Source organism: Melospiza melodia, chromosome 18, assembly GCF_035770615.1.
Source record: "Melospiza melodia melodia isolate bMelMel2 chromosome 18, bMelMel2.pri, whole genome shotgun sequence".
In the NCBI taxonomy this organism is placed as follows: Eukaryota; Metazoa; Chordata; class Aves; order Passeriformes; family Passerellidae; genus Melospiza; species Melospiza melodia.
This window is the reverse complement of record NC_086211.1, coordinates 10,515,512-10,536,255: the sequence shown is the minus strand read 5'-3', so window position 1 is coordinate 10,536,255 and position 20,744 is coordinate 10,515,512. Positions and strand designations below refer to the sequence as shown.

The following is a 20,744-nucleotide window of genomic DNA, read 5'->3' as shown; positions in this document are numbered from 1 at the left end:
CTATTCCCTTGTGCTGCTGCCATTCCAGCTTCCTGGGCAGCACCACTAACACCAACAGCCGCATCCCATGCCTGAAATGGAGCATTGCTGGTTCTGGCTGTGCCCCATCCCCACTGCCATTAAACAACTCCACTTACAGCTAAGGAAGCAAATCCACTCCCTGCCTCTCTTGTGCACTCTTAACTTTGAGTCCATATTTCACTGATAAGATTTGGCCTCAAATGAAGGACACTGTCACCTAGCAGTGCTTGCTACTGCCAGCATGGACAGAGGTGGGCAAGAAACTGCAATTGTTCCTGCCAACATTTTTTTTATTATTATTATTTTGCATGATTGACTAATTTTCAGACATTTAGTGGTGTTCTTACTGAAGCACTACATGGGCATACAGGCCTTTTTACTCTCTTGGGATATAGTCAGCTGAGTAATTATTTTATAATGTTTAATGTCATAAACTTCATTGTTTATAGAAAATACAGCAGGCAATGTAGAGGGCCAAAAAGGACAGTACTAAAAGGACAGTATTAGCTTTCTTGGTGTGTTTTCCAATTTAAGATATGGCTTCAATATGGGGGGAGAATTTCCATGGTACCAATCCCTAATCCTTAGCCAGTGATTAGGAAATACATTTTCAGTATTATTATAATTCATACATCATTGGAAAAAAAGAACAGAAAAAAATGGCTAGAAGCTATATTGACATTTCAGCTACCTTCAAGCTAGACTAGAAGATCAATGACCTGCTGTGAAAAAGCATTTTGCAGGATAGAGTGCCAGGGCACCAGGAAAGCTGCAGCCCACAGATAATTTGGATGTGAGTTCCAATTGGAAATGGAACACAACACTGTGATGGAGAAATTGCTTCTCAGAGAATGTGAATGAAAAACTGAAGTAGAAAGGACAAGTTCTGATGCACTTTAGCAAAGGCATTTCACAAATTTGTAAGAGGGATTATTCGGTCTCTAGCTAATTCCAAATTTAATTTTGTGCTTGAAGCACGAATTGAACCTCTACATCTGCAAAAGGCAATGTGTCTTCTCCCAAATTACAGCGCTCAATCTTCAAAATACCTAAGAGCATCCCAAAGAAGAAAGTCAATCCTAATGAATCTTTAAAAATCTTCTAATCCAGGACATTGGGACAATAAATTATTAATTGTAGCAGTATAGATATTGCATACATAGATAATTGGGGTTCATTATTGCATTTCCATCTCTTAGAACATTTGGATTTCTTTTGTTCTGCTAAACCTCAGTGGACTGTTTCCCTTGTCTCTCTTTCAAGTCCTCCCCAAGGTCTATGAATAAAACTCACAGAGGCCATGGAAGAGAAAAGAACCCAAGTCCAAAGAGAGAGCAATATTTCTGGTCTGTGCATTAGCTGAATCTCTGCCAATCAGATCTCATCACTTCCCACAGGAAAGCTCACATCTCCCATGATTGTCAGGCATCAATTTGATTTGACTGCTGTGCCCTTTCACTGTTCATAACAAAATTCACGAAGGAATTTAAACCTCTATTTTATTACTGTTTCCTCTGTGTTCCTTTCCCTTTGGCATGTACATTTAAAGTAACTATTGATAATCCAGCAACCTTTCCAAAAACATCCTGACAGAAATGAACTAAGCTTGTTTTGAGTCAAGATAAATGACAGTGCCCTGGCAAGTAAAGAAGAACAAAGCATCCCAGAGCCTTGCAGATCCTGCTATTGCAATATCCCTTCCATAATATCAGACAATTACAGCAATGTTAATTAATGCTCAAAAGGAATCCATATTTTTAAGACAGCAAAGCACTGTTTATCATTGGATTAGCATATCTATGGAATGATGCTATCTGGGAATGGACATATTAGCTGATAATTCTGGTCCCTCCATATAAAGCAGTTGCCATTTCCAGTATATATTTTTATACATGTTCATAAATATTTACATATGTGTGTGTGTATGTACACAAAGAAAGACAGACAAAACTGGTAATAATCTAACTGTAATAACACTTCAGCATAGCTGACCCTATAAAACTGGCAAAAATGCCCAGTCTTCTTATTGCTTTTCCTGCCCATTACACTTTAAAACAGATAGTCACAGAAACCATAACATTTTTATTACAAAATCCTCAGGCATAAGAAACTTTTTTATCTGTGGTGCCAATTCATTCCTTATTAAAATCTATCACTTAAAAAACTGGCCTGGAGTTTGAATTCAAAACATTGAACTTTGAGGCTAGTTATAATTCGGTTCAGAAAATAAATTAATTTAAAAGAACAAAGTCCATTTGGAGAAATGTTATTTTTCAAATCTTTTTGGGTGGTCTGGCTTGTGAGCTGAATGTGCAGGGTGATGACACCTATGGCAATATATTACAGTAGGCAATTGAAAGGCCAGCAATTTGTGATTACCAGGCACTGGAGAGTTCAGTCATCCCTGTGTGTGCATAATACTCATTAGCAAGTGGGAGCTCCAAATATCCCATAAAACAGACCTTGAAATTCTAAGTCAGTAACCTCAATATCCATAAATGCCAGGCCTCACTGAACTGAGTGTTAATGGAGTTCAAGTCTGCATCTAATTGGGAGGGTCTCAAGTTACTCATAAATATTAATCAGACTTATTTTAAGGGGTTTTGTTTCCACTTCAGGCACTTACTAAAGGAAACTAATGCCACAATCATTTCCTACCTTCATTCATGTGTGGACTAGATTAACATGTAAATGAACAGCTGATCTCAGCAGCAAAGTACATCATGACACTTGCAAAGACCAGAAAATGAAGTGTCACTGTGTATTTGACAAAAAAGTACAGTGTTTATTTTCTGTTAAACACATCCACAATCTATTTAACCTGAAAAACTCACAAATGACTACATGATTCCTACACTAAGAGATATTTTAAAAATTCTATAGCACTGTACAATAAAAGATCTGCTTCATTTATAATGTAAGAATGAGCATAAGCAAGTGCTTTAAAAATCCATAGTTCAAGCAATGTTGAGTGTCTGCAGTATTCATTCAAAGCACACTCCAATAAATTGCAACATTCCAGCTCTCTCACTGGTAATCCAGCACTATTTACAATGGGTTCAGGTTACCCATCCCTTTGTGCTCCTCCTGGGTTTGTTCCTGTGGCTATGGAGCTCTCTGCTGGGGCTGCTATTTGCACAGAAACATGCCAGTTGGCCATTTGGCCTGCACAACCCACAAGGGCCTTCCAATCTACATAAACTCCTCTGGCCTATTTCACACGTTATCATCCTCAGAAAGCACTGATAAACTGTCCACTGTGTCCCCCGAACAATTTTGTCACAATAAAAATTTCATTATCCAGACACAGAAACCATACAGCCTAAAGGGTACAATTACATGCTTTTCCTCATCAGGGCCCTTAGCAGGCTGTGCCACCCATCCCATCCCATCCCTCACACAGCCTGAGTCACTGGCTCTTGAGATGTGCCAGCTCTCTGGGACTCCTTTAGGGGAGTTACTGGTCTCCTCAAGTTCCTTTTGTTTCTGTGGCACAGAGGCACCTGCAACCACCTGAGCACTGGAACCCGCAGTGCTGGGTACACCAGCACCAAACTTCAGCACCTGTATCAGCACCAGGCCCTTCAGCAGCTGTATCAGCAACTTCAGCTGCACATGCAGTCACCCACCACTGACTCCAAAAAACATTGCCTTGCACCAGAGAGAGTTGTCTGGAAAAATTAATTCTCCTTATATTGTGTTGTGTCGTGCATCGCAGCCATCCCTGCTCTGTGCAGCCTGCACGTCCTGCAGGAGGAAAGGAGGCCCTGTCCCAGTGGGGAAAGCAGAGCTGCAGCCCAGCACCCTTGTGCTTTGCTGGTTAAGTACAGCAGACCTCTGGAGTCAGCACTTCCCTGGCACTTACATAAGGCCCGGGCCAGGAGCAGGGCACTGCAGGAGATCTCAGTGCATGTGTCACAGCAGAAGGTGCCAGAGGAGCTGGCTGCTGGTGACAGTGTCAGGGCCTCTCGTGCAATGTCCTACCCTGAGGATCAGCCAGCACAGCAAACTGGCATGTACCCAGAAGAGATGATCAGCAGGAGGGTTAAATATGTACACCCACACTGGTCAGATGTAGGGCATCATCCTCACAGACCCTGGCGGCACTAACACGATCACCTGCTTACTCAGGCTGGACAAAGGGTAGTTTTCAAATTTAGGGGCAGACTGTTCCATGTTTACTGTGGTAGAACTCCCCCTGAGAGAGGAGCAGGATAGCACCTCACCACCTGGGGACTCTAAAATAAAAGGGTGTTTCCCCCTGAATAGTGGGGTCAGCAGCCAAATGGGTTGATGTGCATTTGGTTCAATAAGCTCATCAAATCCGATCTGACCCAGTTATATGATCCATACAGAATGTTTCAGAGAAGAGATTACATAAAAGCACAGCAACTTTTCAAATTCAGCCTGGATCCCCCAAAACAATTTCTCTCAGTCTTATTTTCTGAGTTATTTCCCCCTGTAAAAATAGCAAGAGGAACACAGATGACTGACAGCAATAAACTTACTGTGAGCTAATGACTTCACTCTGCATGTCCCCATTAGTTAAGGATGAATTAACAGAACTGCTAAGCACGACTTTCAATATTACAATCCCTCTAACTCTTGTTCAGCTACACAAACGCCCTCCACTTATACACTCACACTCTTCAGTCACATTTGTTCCACCCACTGCTTAAGGAGGACACTAAATATATAAACAGAAAATCACTGTGATTGTGGGTGTATTCTGCCTGAGCAGCACACACTGAAAATATGTCCTTATAATCACATACGTATTTCCTTCTTGGGCTTTATCAGCCCGTGTGAGTCACACTGCTACACTTCCTTATAATCTAGACAGTGATTTGGAAGGCTTATGCTAAAATATGAACAAAATAGCAAAGAGCTTTCCCCTTCCAGATGTAAGGGGGCAAATCTCATTTCCACAGTTACCTATTACCCGTAAGGACTGGGAAGCAATTATCCACCCAGGAAAACAATTCTTAGTGTACTAAGCTGCCCTAAAAGCACATGAAGATTAACCAGAACTGAAAGTTATTAGGAAGGGATAACAGACTCTGTGGAAACTCAGACCAGAACCAGTTTTCTTCTTTATGCCTCTGTCTAATTGCTTTAAAGTTTTCAGCTTCAAGGGTTAAGGGCTTAATACAGCTACACCATCTGCCCTCTTCCTGGAGATCTCTTCCCACACTGTCTTTTGAACTGAGCTCTTAATCTGCAGGTAGTGCAATATATTACAAATACCTCAGACAAGTAGATGCATAACCTGGCCAGCTGGCTGGTACTCAACACTCCTCCCCAAAACTGCTCTCTTTACCCAGCTTTTTCTGTTCCTTGTATCCAACCATTTCTGCTGCATCCCTCATAGCTAAAGGCTCCTTGCTGTCTTTCTCTTCATCTCATTCACACTCAGGATCTCTCTTACTCTCTTAATTCTGAAGCAGCTTTGTCATTTGTAGCTCAATAATCTCATCTTCTCAAAGAGAGATGGGAGAAAGACTGAAAGAAAAAGAGAGGAAGAGAAAGCTAAATTCTCCTCAGTTTCTATGCACCAGCGGTTCTACACTAAACCCCAAAGACAGAGTGCTATGGGTTTCAGAAACAATTCCTCCCAAATAACTTAGTGGGATATTTTTAGAACAAGTACTACTCTTTAACTGGCCTGTGCAGCTCAAGCCAGAGGAGTATCAGCAACAGCTGGGCCTGCAGGCAGGTGCCTGAAGCTCCTGCTGTTCCTGGAGGAGCAGGGCTGTGTTCCCAATGCTGCGTCTGGAGCTGGGCACTGCAGGCTGTGCCCGAGCCCTCTCCCACTGCTGGCACCTCACCCCCTGTGTGCCCACAGCAGTGACAGTGCCAGGTGCCACGCTGCTGTGGGGACATCAGCCTGCCCAGCTGCTCCTGCAGAGGTTCAGAACAGAAATCCAAGCAGGGATCATGCGATTCCCCAGCGTGCAGCATTTCTGTTCTGACACATTCCTGCGGCCGTGGGCGGAGGATCCAAACAAAATGATGGTGCTGTTTCTTAGCAGCCGTATCATTTGAGCTGCTTCTGAACTCCTGGGCGCTTCTACTTCTCAACAGAAGATTGAGATTCTGTCTCAGTAGAAATATTTTTACTTCTCTGTTAAAAAACAATGGAAGTTTCATCTTGTGACCACAGCAAGACAAAAAAAGCAACACAACCACCACTGGGCTTTAGAGAATAATACCAATGATCAACTATCTTAAACAAAGCTGCAGATGCTAATCATCAACTCAAAGCTTTTGCAGATAATGAGATGTGCTGTACAGAAAGCAAGATGCACAAAGCCAGAAATTCACTAACAATGCACTTCACTCATATCCCTTACGCAAGAAAAAGCAACTCCTAATTCTTTCTGCTACAAAGATTCAGAGTTCCAAAGCAATTAATCTTGCACTAACAACTGCTCATTCATCTCAGCTTCCCATGAGCAGGGCTATCTACGTGAACTTGCACAGACCAAGGGATGAAACCTTTTGAGCACAACTATACTTTTGAGACAATTAAGTAGCTATTCTTTAAACTCCTCAGCAACTCATTCCCATCATTCTTTCCTCTGTCTCTTTTCCTCCGTGTTAGAGTAACAAATTTGGCATCTTGTAGCCAGCTCCTTACACTGAGACTTCAGAGCTGCTCCCACAGTGTGATTGATAATTGTCAGTGTAATTGGTCCACCCAGTAGAGCTATCCTAAGGATGGGAACACTATTCATGTACAAACATATAGATAACCACCAGTGAGAGCTTGAAGTTATCCCTAACACAAGCCTACAGCCCTCTCTATTTAGTTAATTCTTTTTCCAGTGCCAATAAGATTAAAAAGAGGGCTCGAAGTCATTGGCTTTAATGCAGAAACAGCATCATGCTTTGAGGAGTATGAAAAGATGCCCCTGCATGAACAAGCAATTAATTCTTCAGCTGGATGTTTTACATCAGCAAGGAAGAGGGAAGAGGTTCCTACCCACTGCACAAAAAATTCATTTCAATGTGTAAGTGAACTGGCTTAGATAGGAGAATGATAGAGAAGCAGCAAGGAAAAAATCAAATGAGAAAAATCACAGGAGAAAGACACGTGCAGAGGAAATTGGAAGCTCTAAAATATATTTCAAAAGGCCATTTCAGTACTGGGTAAATGTAAAAAATAAATGAGATCATGGCTTTTTGTATGTGCAATCAGATATACTTTTACACAAATTACTTGGTCTTATCCAAGGCTTTTCCTCTTATTAACATATTATTCATATAAAGAAACTGTGTTTGTTGAATTCATTAGAATGTTTTCTTCTTATAGTTATGGAACTCATTAGGTTTACAATCATTCACTGAAATTATTCCATACCCTGATGAATGCCCTATTACACATACTGAAGAATAATTCAATCCTTCTTGGGGCTCTGCTCTTTTACAGCTTATTCTTTGAGAATAATATATTCTACAGAAGCAATACATGTGAAATAAGATTTCTGCCTTCGTTTGTGTTTGCCTATTTATTTAAACAACCTCATTCAGGCTCCACTCAGCCTTTCCCAGGAGTACTCTCTTAGGATGAAACTTTCCCCCCAACCATACTTGCTTTTAGTCTAGAGAACTTCAAAGAAATTTTTAGTGATACAGCAAAGTGATGTTGGTCTGAACTCTGGGTTCATCCCTCCTAGCTCACCAAAACAGAGTTATGTAAGTTCGCAGCTAAAAAGATTATCCATCGAACTACTGAAGTTAGACATGGATTACAAAATCAGGTCGAGCTAGTTCCAGGCAATTACTCTTTACATGTAATTTCTTGGTGTTTAGTTCCAGTTCACCTGCAATGTACTTTATAACTCAGCAGAAGAAATTTCATTATTAGGGCTTGTTTGTTGATTTTTTTCTCTTTTTTCCCCCCCACATTTGGTGGAAAATCAATTGTTTTCCCTGAAAATGGTCATCTAGACCTGTGAGACAAAGTGAGACAGTTCTGGGACTCAAAGAAACATACCTACAAGAATTTCTACACATCCTACATGTCCAACTACTATTCTCTTTACTAGAGACCACACCATTTGCTGACCAAACGTAGGGATCCTTCACAAGAGAAAAGTAATGTTTTAGCATTCCTGGGTTGTTCAGAGTAACTTCTAATAGTAAGGAAAAAATACCATAAATGTAGTCACAATTCCCATGGTTTGTGCATTAACATGTTTGCTTATCTTCTGAGCAGGGCACAGACATTTCATAATGAGGTTTCATTCACCTGGGTGCTCCCTTTATCTATTGCTATTCTGTAAGTTTTAATACTGAGTTTTGTGGACAATTCATTTGTATTATTTTAAGCAACTAAAAATGGGTTAAAGATATAAGGATTTGTATGCTATGGAAGTCCACAGGTCAAAGTGTAAACACAGGGTAAGACTTGTCACACTTTGCTCCCACCCACTTTGTTTTGTGCCTGATATTCAGAGTTGAGGTGAAGCATAAAAATGCAGCACATTCAGTATTTTGATGAGATTTTTCTTAAATAGCTTCAAGTGCTTTCCCTTCGATTTCATTTATTATTGTTCTCTGTCATTTAATTTTTTGTGTTGGATGAGAAGTATCAAAAATGCTGAAGGAGTAAGCATGAAGGAAATGCAAAGTGAAAGGAATGGAAACTCAAGTATTGCTGTGGACTCATCTGTAGGGGTTAGCCCACACTGAGAAACACAACCCAGATCCTCCCTCAGGCTACAGGAGATTTTTCTTCTTTAGTATGGGACCAATAATTCAACTTCTCTGATTCAAATTCCTCATTTAAAAGTGGCTCTGAATTATAGCATCTAATAATTGTTAACAGTATTACACAAACAGAAAATAATATCCAGGAAAATGTGAATGTTTGAAAGGCAGCCATTGCAGGTCATTTAGGCATTCCTTCACCCAAGTTAGGGAGGTTTCTTCCACAGCCTCTCTAAACCCAGCAGATGGATATGATGGCACTGTTATTTCCATATATTCATCAGAAAAAATGCATCAGCCGTGATGATGACACCTCTTCCAGTTGTTTAATGTTATAATAGGAGTAAAATCCATGTGCTGGAAGACTTACACACTCATTGTCTGCCCCATGAAAATTAATGTCCTGTGGTTTATGGAACAGGAGGCCACTCTGCTAAGTCCTGCTCTCTGCCACTGTTATTACACTGAAATTCACTATTCTTACCCTCAATTGCTTCTTACTGGTGACATTAAAGCATATTTATCTTTTCATAAAGCCCTCTCTTTCACTGATAAAGAAATGCAGAGTCAACACACACATCTATGTAAAAAACCAAAATAAAGATTATGTAATACACACCATATCCCTATCTGATAGAGGATTTCATCAGTCACACCACAGAAAACTTTTAATTACCATATTTCTATTTGCTCCCACAGGTGAAACACGAAGCTTTCTACAACCAAAAAGGAGTTCATACCCTCTGTGGAGACTGAGTCATCATTGCTGTTTTCAAATATATCAAAGATATGCAGCAAGTTTTCTACTGCAGGGCAGAAGTGCCAAGAGGACCTACAGTTCTTCTATTCATGTTAGAATAAAAAATATTTGTTTGAAGTGCAATGAAACGAGTCACCCTAATTCAATTTCATAGGCATTCTTTCAGCAGAAGTTTGAATGAAACCATCCTGGATTAGGGATCACTCACATCAGCTCAGAACTGAGCTGAACACTTTTCAATAGCAGAACAGTCATGCTGAAGGATAACTCATCTACTAAGAGACAAAAACAAAGGAAATAAATAAATGGATAAATGCTCTCTAACACTTAAGCTAGCTTTACTTTGTGATGTATATGAAAACATTTTCTGAAAATAGAGGCTGATGCCCTTGGTGGTGAGGTGAGTGGAAAAGAACTCCTGTGTCAGCACCAAGAAGTAATTTTACTCTGTTTTACCTTTTTTTTTTCATTTTAAAGACTTCAAGAGAACAGTACTAGCAGGCTCAGAGCTACCAAAACTGAATTAACTGTGCATACACAGAGGAAGAAAAGAAAGGAAAAAGCTTGATCCCTACCATCTCCCACAAACTGGAGGAGGGCGAGATCAATTTGTCTCTTCCAAGGTGATCCTTTCTGGAGAGCAATCCCATAGCCAGTAGTGGCAAAGATGTACCCACTGCCTATTGTGACAAGTTTGCAGCCTTCATCTCTTCCAGCCTTGTAATTCAGCACTGCTGCATCATAGATGAAAGCATCCAACTTCCTGAAATAAAAGAAAACATTTTACAAACCAAATCATTAGGGACAGCTGTTGTCAGACTTCTTTTGTCCTTGATGTTAGGACCCTGTTGAATATCATATAGATTCTTTGATATCATTAATTACATATCCTGCTCTGCTGTATCTAAAATTAACAAAAGGCATCTATTTTAGTGAGGGGAAAGTAGGACACATAGTTTTGCATTTCTATTTTAAGGGATGCTGTTAAAAAATACTGAGCAGGAGAAACCAATCTACAAAATGTCTTGCCCTGATATCTTTGTATCTTTGCTCTTGGTATGGAGAATAAATACCTTGAGATGAAAAAATGGTCTCCAAAACCAACAGAAATTACAAGAGAGAACTTAGAATTGAAACAAAAATAGACAATTAGTATATTTCAAATACTGAAGGAGACTGAAAATATTCACCAGTTTTACATACACACCCTTGTTTTATTTCTCTTTCCAAAAATAAACAGTGAAAGTGGAGGTTAAGTCCTTGATAAGACAAAGTCCTGGGTATGCTCCAGTATGTCAAAGTCCTTGATATACTGGAGCATATGTCATAGAGCTACCTAAATCCCACTGAAATATGATAGAAAATATTTCTTTATGATTCACAGTTCCAAACATACTATTTGTGTATCTGGAGCACAGCAGGAAGAAAAGAACTTGTGAAAAAGTATAAGCCTTTTACCCCATCTACCTAAAAATGGAAGAATGTGATAATCCCATTCTCTAAAGAATACAGGGAACACAATAGGAGTGGAAAACAAACGCAGTAAAGAATGGAAAAGAAGCAATGTCCTCCAGGGATACTTTCTCAGAAGCACTGTAAAGCAAGCTAGAAGGCAGGTGCATGGATGTTTCACAAATGAAGGCAGTGAAAATGCACATACAAGAGGAGGAGGCCATTTGGAAGGACAATCACTTGACAGCAGCAGATCCAGTCAAAGAAAAGGCATTTTTGCACTGCCAGAAATTCACATGCAAACTTCAGAAAGAAACAGACAAAGCTTTATTTTGTATTACTGCCTTCATCTGCAGCCTAAACCATTTAAGATGTTTACTGCTTGCAGAAGAGCAGCGGAAGGAAAAAGATGTTGAGGCCTCAGCTCCAGCCTCACCTGCATGACACAGAAAAGCAAATCCACCCTATTCCCAGGAACACCCCCTCCCTTCCCAGCATCTGTAATCCTGCAGGAAGCCAGAGGAGCAGGAGGACAATTGGCTTTGCTGGGTGGTGTGGGAGTCTCCCCCTGAGCCCCAGGCCCTGCCAGCTGTGCCTGCTGAGCCTCTGCAGGGGCACAGAGCAGCACCTGCAGCACTGCTGGAGCCTCTGGCGGGCTGCAGCTGGCACAGCTTGGCACCACACTGCCCACCAACAGTTGGGGCCCGTCTCCGTGGAAAGGCAGCTACAAAAATAAATGTACTGTCGCACAAACAGGTACAACAGCATCAGCTTCAATTACATTCTATCAGGATGCACCAGTTGTGAATTCTGTTGCTATGAAGTTTTGGAGTCACGCTTGCTGCTAAGCTTAAATCAGTTTATGTTGATAAAGCTTTTCATTTATACCCACAGAATGGAGAAGGACCTAGACATATCACATTTTGACTACTACAGAAAAAAAGGCCCAACATGCTTTCATGCATATCATAATTCAAAGTTTATTCATAAGTAACCAATCAACAGAACCCTCAGTTTTTCAGAACTCAAAATCAGACACCAAAAATGTGGCACTAAAGAAACCTGTGTCTATCTCACATTAAACCAAGAGGAATACCAGGAGAGAATTAAGTTGTTGGATTTTGTCTGCTGTCACAAAAAAGGGAACTTCCTGCCACTTATTACTATTCTTTATTGCTTTCCTTCAAGGATATTTATCCCAACAGTCACCATTCAAGTAATCTAATTGAAATTTAGTGATGTGGTTAATTCAGAGTAGAGGTGGTTCATGCAACCATTAAAAAAAATAGTTGGGCCATCAGTTCTTTTGCTTTTCCCCTCTTCCCAAAAATTCAGTTGATGCAACTTTCAGTTTAAAAGTCAGATTAGTTCCACCAATGCTCAAAGTCTGGTTTCCTCCTTCCTTTAAATGGATTATTTAATATGCATAAAATCACTAAACATCTAGTAGGCAATGACACAAATTCAATCCATAAATAAAACATGGATGGCTACCTGGCACTGGGGGTAATTAATTTAATTATTAAATTGGAATGAGTCAAGAGGGTGCTGGGGCACTGGCCAAGCTTGCAGCCCTCAACATAAGATCAGAGTTTTCTAAATGATGGGCTTTGATGCAGCACTTCATAGACAATCTTTCCTTGTATGGAGAGAAACAACAAAAATCTGTGTCCTTTGGGTAGGCTCACAGTGGGAAAAAACTTCACAAACCTTCTTGCTGTACCCTCAGGACATTGTAGCTTTTCTGATCTACAGCAGACAATTACCAAAATCAATAGAGCCCAGCCTGACTGGCTGCCACCTGCAGTTATCTGTGGGCAAGGAGGGAGGGAAGGAAGGAGGGAAGGACTCTTTCCTTTCCAGAGGATGCTTAGGGACTGGGAGGTTTTGCTCTCTCTGTGGGTACAGACACTGCTGCAACCAGACAACTTCAAACACACTCCGGAATTTGTCGTCTGTTTATTCTGGGATTTATAGTTTTGCAATGCAAGCACATAAAACACATGCTGCTAAACACAGAGAAAATATAGAGTCAGCTATTCTCCTGTCAAAACAGCCTCAGTCAGAAATACAAAGGAAGAAGATCTCTGCTAAAGACTCCAGGGCAAAAGCCTTGTGCTGCCTCTGAAATCACTCTCTTCACATGCAGTTTGCCTCCTTAGTTACTGAGCACTGCAGTAAAACCTTGGGACAGCAAGACACAGCACAGCCAGAGTTTCACTCACTCGCTGTGGAAGTGCCTCCCCAGCTTCCCAGGAGCCTGGGATCAGTGCAGTGCTCACACATGGAACACGTTCTGAGGATGCAGGAGGCTTTATTTTTGAGGACTTTTTCTATTCTGCTTCTCTAAGGTCACAACAAATCCCATTACACGAATCAATTTAAAAACATGAGGTACTTTCCTGACAGATGCTAAGAGCTGAAGGTTCTGCTGTCAGTCGCTGCCCAATGTCTTAACTATAAATCAAAAAATTGATTGCCCTGAAAAACACTCGGTGTCCACAAACACAAACTTATATTCACAATATATTTTCTGCATTTCCAACGTAACTCTTATAACCTCTCAAGGCTTAATCATCTCTTCAATGTGCTGATTACAGAAGTACTGTTCCTGCAAAGCTCCAGAACACCCTGTACCCCTGCAGCGTGGGCAGGGAGGAACAAGCCCCAACTGAAGAGCTCAGATTTTAGGGCACCCAACTCTTTCATCACTAGGACATGAATTTCTGGCATTCCAAATTTTTAAGAGCTTTCAGATAACTATAAACACTTCTCAATTAGCGTTTCCAAAAATGGAGACAGCAAAATCTGGGCAAACCCCAAAATGTGACCCTTTCTGAGCAGTTTGCAAAGCTGGCAGCTAGATCAGCCCTGGAGGAAGACAAGGCAGGGATGTGTGCAGGCCAGAAGGCTGCTGGGAACACGGAGGACTTTCTTTCCTGCCATGTCTGTGTGGGGAAAGCCACAGCTGCTGTTTTTGCTGGGCTCTGATGGAACACCAGGCTGGGAGCATGGCAAGGACTGCTGGACACAGGAGCCTGTCCTTGTCTTGCCATTCTCCAGGCAGGACTGGAAGCCTGGACCTCCAGTGTCGCAGACATCTTTTATGAAAAATCCTTTCCTTAGGATTTTTCCTCCTGAGAAGCTGAGAGGCCTCAGGAACAAAATGTAAACAATGGTTATCTGCTGCTGTGGAATGCAACAGGTGCATCTGGGATTGGTCTCATGTGGTTGTTTCTAATTAATGGCCAACCACAGTCAGCTGGCTTAGACTCTCTGTCCAAGACACAAACCTTTGTTATCATTCATTCTTTTTCTATTCTTAGCTAGCCTTCTGATGAAATCCTTTCTCCTATTGTTTTAGTATAGTTCTAATATAGTATATATAATAAAATAATAAATCAGCCTTCTGAAACATGGAGTCAGATCCTCGTCTCTTCCCTCATCCTCAGACCCCTGTGAACACGGTCACACTCCAGCTCTCCCTGTTCTTCCTGCAGAGACTGGCAAGCCCCAGGTGTTGGTTCTTGTGGCAGCAAAGCTGCAGAGTGGTGAAAGGTGAGCACAGTGCCCCTGGGGTCACACCCTGAGTGCAGAGCAGCCTCCACACGCCGAGCACACACCCTGCACCCAGAGAGGCTCAGAGCCCCTGCAGGCCTCAACCACAAATTCACAATTGTCAGCTCACTGCAGCCTCAGCAGGGAGTGAACAGCTCTGTCACATTGTGGGGGTTTAAATAAACTGGTTAGAGATATTAGAGAGCTGAGAGAGAACTGCCAAAGCTGGAATGGCAAAGGTTAATACGTGCCATGAACCGGTCAGACTGGGCAGGCACCTCCAGCTAGTGCAGGACCACAGAGCTGCGGCTCATCTGAGCTACAGGCAGGTCTGCAAACCTCCTCACAAGCACTGCAATAATCCTGGCTAGCAGGAAAAATAAACAGTTTGGAATGTTTATATAACAGTGACTACAAAGGCAAATGTCCTTCAGCGAGCAAGCACCAAGAGAAAAGGCAATGGGGAGATTTTATCTCACAGCATCAGAGAACATCAGGTGGTATGAAATCATGAACTGGAATAGTTCTAGAAAAACTCAAAAGAGCATTACTGAATGTAATAATTTGAAGTGGGAGATACGTGAAAAATAAGTGTGGACAATCCCATAACTAAACATTTATGATTCATCAAGAAGGATAAGAGTTGAAAAATCAGAATAGCTATAGCAAAAATTTGTTCTCAAGCATTGCTTAACACATGCAAAATTGCCTTTGTAGAGAAAATTTAAGTTAGAGAAAAAGGTACAGAAAGCAATTTCAGAAAAGTTGAAAATGCTTCCCTATAATTTTCCCCATCTTTATTATTGACACAACTTTTCATAAAATTCCTATGATGAAAACTGAAAAGGAAGATGAGGCAAGTGCTCCTTTATTAGTCACTTCTCCCTTACAACAGAATTACAACACAATTGAAAAATGTTCCTTTGCTTCCTTAACCAGCTACATGATCCTTCAATGACTTTGCTCTCTTGATGGAATGAGAAATAAAAATCAAAAATGCCAATCTGCTCAGTAGTTCTGGAGCCACAATGACAAAAAAAAAAAAAAAAAAAAAAAAAACCAAACTAAAAAATAAAACAAAAAAAAAAAACTGTGTCCATTTAAGGCAAGATTAAGTTAAGTTTTTGGAGATCATCAATAGCAGTGTTGGGAAGGCAGCAAGTACAAATATACTGTCTGTAAGATCTGATGGGTTTATGTCATAAACTTTCATTTCATCCCTTCTTTCTCCACAGAAGGGATAAAAGAAAGTGTGTCAAGAGTGAACAATGAGGGAGAGCATCATTTGTGTCTCTGTGTCCTGGGGATCCAGTGCTGAAAGGTCACTGTGGAATGGCACAGCAATCAAAGGGAAAGAATGCTGCTCTGAAGATGAGGCTCCCATGAAAGTCTCTAAAGTGACACTTTGATACTGCTGGAGCAAAAGCAGATATTTAACCTTTAACATGAAGGACTGTTGATTCCTCTGACACAGTTTTGACTAAAATGCATTTCAGCTTATCTGATGCACTTCATCCCCAGCAGTGACTTTATCTTTCAGTACACATTCAAATGGCTCCTCACAGAACTGAACTTCACACACACTGAGTGGATTTCTTGACATCTTGATATTGCCAATTCATTAGGGGAAAATTGAACAACCACCCCCTGCAACAGCACAGGTCAGCAAAGTGTAACCCAGTTAAATGGTGAACTCAGGAGCACAGAACCAGCTTTCAGCTTTTCTCCCAGCTTAAACTATCCTCACTTCAATCTGCACACAGGAAACACAGACCAGATTTGAAAGAGCAGGTTCTGACAGACATTAACACCACCATGAGAGGTTTCACTTCACCTGTCAGGGCAATCCCAGCTGCCAGGAAATCCATGGAGAGCCTCCCTTGGCTGTGGTCACCTGCATGGGCACCTTCACCCTCCTCGCTCACAGGAGCTCCCATCCACCTCCCCTCTGCCCAAACACCTTCCCTGTCCCTGTAACATTTCCCTTAGCAACAGAATAATGGAAAATTTAGTGCGCCTTTATGATTAATTTATACAATGGAAGAGTGTCCCACTTCACATCTCAGAAGCCAAGCCAAGAAGTTTTTGCAACGCATCAGTTTATCAAAACACAAAACTTGAAGAGCTGAGTGGGGGGAATATATTTTTAGATTAAAGATTTTGTCCCAGTTACAATAGCATAATGAAGGATAAATTCAGCACAGCTCACCAAGTACCTGATCTCAGCCCCAAATGAAATGAAGACTAAAACTCAGAATAGCTTCTGAAAAGAATGGGGGTTAGATGGCACACAGCTACTTCCACCTGTTCATTTTATTTCCAGGCTACTTGTAATATTTAGAGATATTAGATAACAGCATTACCTAAAAAAGTTATAATGCAGACAAAGGAAGTAATCTTAAAAAAAAAAAAATCAAAAAAAAAAAAAAAAGACTGCAGAAGAGCACTCAGGTACTGAATAAAAGAATTGGAAATAAATTGCTAAAAATTATTTTTTCTTAAAGGCAAGTTTCTATGCATCAGGTGAACAGGAGAAACAGGGTTGTTTGTCTCTCTTTCTTTAAAAAAAAGGTTTCAAAAGAAGCCATCTTTGAGCCAGGAAGACATTCCTGAAAATGTAAGAATTACAAGAATATAAGAATAACTGCATTTCCTGAAAGGACAGCAAGTTATGGGGAAGGAGGAATCAGCCATTAGAAAAACTGATGCCAGAAAATCCTGCCATGAGTGGAAATGCCACAGGAGTCCTTAAGTCTGAGCTGGCAGCTTGCAGTGCTGATCTCTGCTCACTTCAGCACTGAAATGAAAGCTGTGCTCATTCAGCCACACACTTATTTTAAGATACTAGATTTCAGAATTGATACTGAAGAGATCCTTCTGGCACAGACAATAGCTGCCCAGTTGCAAACCAGTTTTCCAGTTCTTAGCTCGTGTGGCTACAGCTGGAACGTCCATTGGAAATCATTCCCTGCAGAGCACAATGCCAAAATGAGCATTAGAGTGAACACTGAAACACATTTTAGATTAAACCACCACAGAAAGCATCATAATGTAAATTTAAATTGTTACCCTAGCCATCTGATGCCAAATTAAATGAAGTTATTGATTGCAGAAGTTGTCTGAACTTGGTCAGCCAGGACAGAAAACCCTGAATGGGCCAAACTGTTTAGCAGAGATGGTTTTTCACAGAAGGTCAGGAAGGAAACAGTTATTCACATTTTTGCTCCTTCGGACAGTTTTAAGGAAAGTGTGTTTGTATTTATTCAATAATTTAGTGCTTATTGTCAAAATTGATAGTGGTAAGTGGACACCATGGAGCAGAGCAAACATCTGCCTGTCCCAGGTAGTTCAGGATCTTTGTTCAGTGCTCTTTGATGTTTTCTGTGTTTATATGATGAGAGCACCCACACATGGAGCTCTCTCTTCATGCATCATAGCAGCTATCCTGGAGGATTGCAAGCAATAAATTATTATGACTACAGATATCTCATGCTGCCTACAGGCCTTTTCCTTTCTCCCTCAAACACTCTTCAGAGTTAACCATCCCTGTTAAAAATTGGCTTTTAACAGAGTTAACCATCCCTTGTAAACTCTTAAAAATCTGGTTAAAGATTTGGACATTTCTGTGAGTTCTGGTTGTAAGCTGCTATTGTATCCCCATGAGAACAATGAAGAATTTGTGCTTTTAATGAAAAATTAAAATATATGCTTTTTCTTTCAAATAGACAACTTCTCTCACAGCTTGCCCTCCTCTTTTAAGGTGAAAAGGTATGAAAGAACAAAAACTAGGAAGTTTTTCCTTTGGTGAAAATGTTGATTATATTTTTTCTGTAAAAATAAAAATATTGAAATTGGTTTTGCATTGAAGTGGAGAGATGTCAGCTGGCTGCCTAAAAGACAAGTTGGGTTTGACTTTAACTTTAGGCACATCACTACTTAATTGGCAGTCCTAATTAGCAGCAGCACCTGCTGGGCACAATCCCAACTGTGCTGCAGCTGATGGGACCAGGGATGTTTGCCTCTGGTTATGCCTGTGCCACGCTGCAGAGGCTGCCAGCTCAGCCTCTGACCTGCTTGTATTTGTTCAACAAATAACAGAGTGTGTGAGGCTGTGAATTGGATAATTTATAATCACTGTGAGAGCAACAAAAATCCAATTCAGGCCAATAAACTCACAGATGGGGTTAAAAGGCCATTGGGGCTTTCTGGGGTCTTCTCGTGCACTCTCTGTGCTTAGTGCCATAAGATTCTATAAAACATGTTAATAATCATGTTCTGTTCACATGGGAGAGTGGGCTTGCAGGGAGGAAATAACTCCTCAAGCCATTGGCACTGCTTCCAGGTGTTTGTGCTGGCATTATACCTTGTCATTAAAGGATGCTGAGGACACAACCACCACGTGTCCCTGTCACAGTGACAGCTCAGGACAGCCTGCAGGCTGAGGGCAGCTCCTCAGGGGCAGCTCATAAATCATGGGGATGTAACCCTTCACTTCTGATAACCCAGCACAGCTGAGGCCATCCCTGCTGTGGCAGTGCAGCCTTTCCCAGCAGCTCTGTAATTCCATCAGCATGTCACAGAGGACGTGGGAATAAGGTGTTCAGCTGATGTGAATCAACACAAGCACTGCTGTCTTTAACAGGAAGGCAGATGAAGTCCCAAGTAAACTTTAGCATCAAATCCCTGAGCACACAGTCACAGCTGTGGCTGGCAATAAAAGCTGTAAAGCACTCATGACAGCCAGGGGATCTGCAGCTGCTCGCCTGGGGAACACCAGGGACTCATTCCTACAGCTCCCTTGAAAGGAAGTGACGGGCAACAGGCAAGCAAACATTTCCCATTTTATCCCTACAGTAAAAAGAGCCTCTCCCAATTAAATTTTCTCATTTTAGCCATTAGCAGTTAAATCCCAGACTATATGCCACTGTAGATGTGCTGGGGCAAAGGTGAGAACGTGGAATGCATTTCCAGTTTATTGCCATTGCAATTTCTCCTCTTGACAGTTTTACAGCCACAAATAGAAACACTGCGTGCAAACTCAAGAGCTATGAGCTCATACAGCCCACACCAGAGAGCTGCCACTGGAAGGATGCTTTGCCTGCAAAAAGATGGTATTCTTTAACTATAATCTCTTCAGGAAAGATATAGCCAGGCAAACAGAAGGAAGCACACCCAAAGAGCCACGGCCAACATAACACAATAATTAACGACTTCCTATTTGGGAATTTATTCTCTCCTCAAAAAGCACAATCAATAGGACCTGTCTCCCCAGTGCAGAGGGTTCTAGAAATGTAGATCAATTAAATGCAGCATGGACAGAAATGCTTGCAATGCATTTTCAAGGCTGTATTTGATCAATAAACGTCTCAAGAGCTCAGAGGAGCCTCCCTGGCTCAGGCAGAGCTGGGCACTCCCACCAAGAGCACATTAGCTAATCCTCACAGACCCTGCTCTCCTGAGCAATGCCCAGGGCAACAACTGCCATTTCTCTTCTCATTAAGGAACAAAACCCTACAGAAGCCTGAGCTGCTTGGTCCTGCCTAAGGAACAATGCCAAGCTCTGCACGTAGTACAGCACATGTGGACCACCTGATCCCTTAAATGCATGAAATTCAGTGAAAAACACAAGTACACGTTTTGACAAGCTTATAAGATCCAGGTTGCTTTCAACAGCAAACTGGTTTGAAGGAGGGACAATATTTTGCCATTTTGAAGATTATTAAGTAGCACTTCACTAACAAGATTTTCCTTTTTAACAGGCCTGGTTGCAAACTGACACATTAAATTAATAAATTTCTGCTGCTGTTCAAATGGTATTTCAGCAGCTTCCTGAGAAATACATCTGTGAATCTCAGAAATAAGACCCTAGTGACAAGAGATGGATATTACTGAGTCTTTACAGAATTTTTTTAAGATCTTTTCAGAAACAAAGGTTGATTTTGTATCAAAGAGGAAAAACCAATAAAGCTGATAACTTTGCCTTCACCCCAGATGGCAACAAGCTGCAGTGAACCCCTATGGGGACTCACCTGAGGGAGGAGGTATAATGTCAATGTCAGGCTAACACAAAAATCTCATTGCCACTTTGATTTGCGGCATTTCCCAGGTGATGATCTCAAACATTTCTGATGCTAATTGAACAAGATAGGTCCAAGCCTATTGGCCATGCAATGAAGTTGCTTGTTCTAATTAAAAAAACAAAGGCAGATGCTTTCCTTGTACATTAATTTCTGAAACA

General features: G+C 41.2%; 1 protein-coding gene across 3 annotated transcripts in view; it reads right to left on the bottom strand.

Moving 5' to 3' along the window:
* GRIN2A (glutamate ionotropic receptor NMDA type subunit 2A) overlaps window positions 1-20,744 on the bottom strand; it is a 158,269-nt gene that overhangs the window by 14,629 nt on the left and 122,896 nt on the right. For all 3 annotated transcript variants that reach the window (XM_063171090.1, XM_063171091.1, XM_063171088.1), the window contains exon 12: window positions 10,072-10,259. In XM_063171090.1, the coding sequence (XP_063027160.1) occupies window positions 10,072-10,259 (188 nt within the window). The remainder of the gene's footprint in view (window positions 1-10,071; window positions 10,260-20,744) is intronic.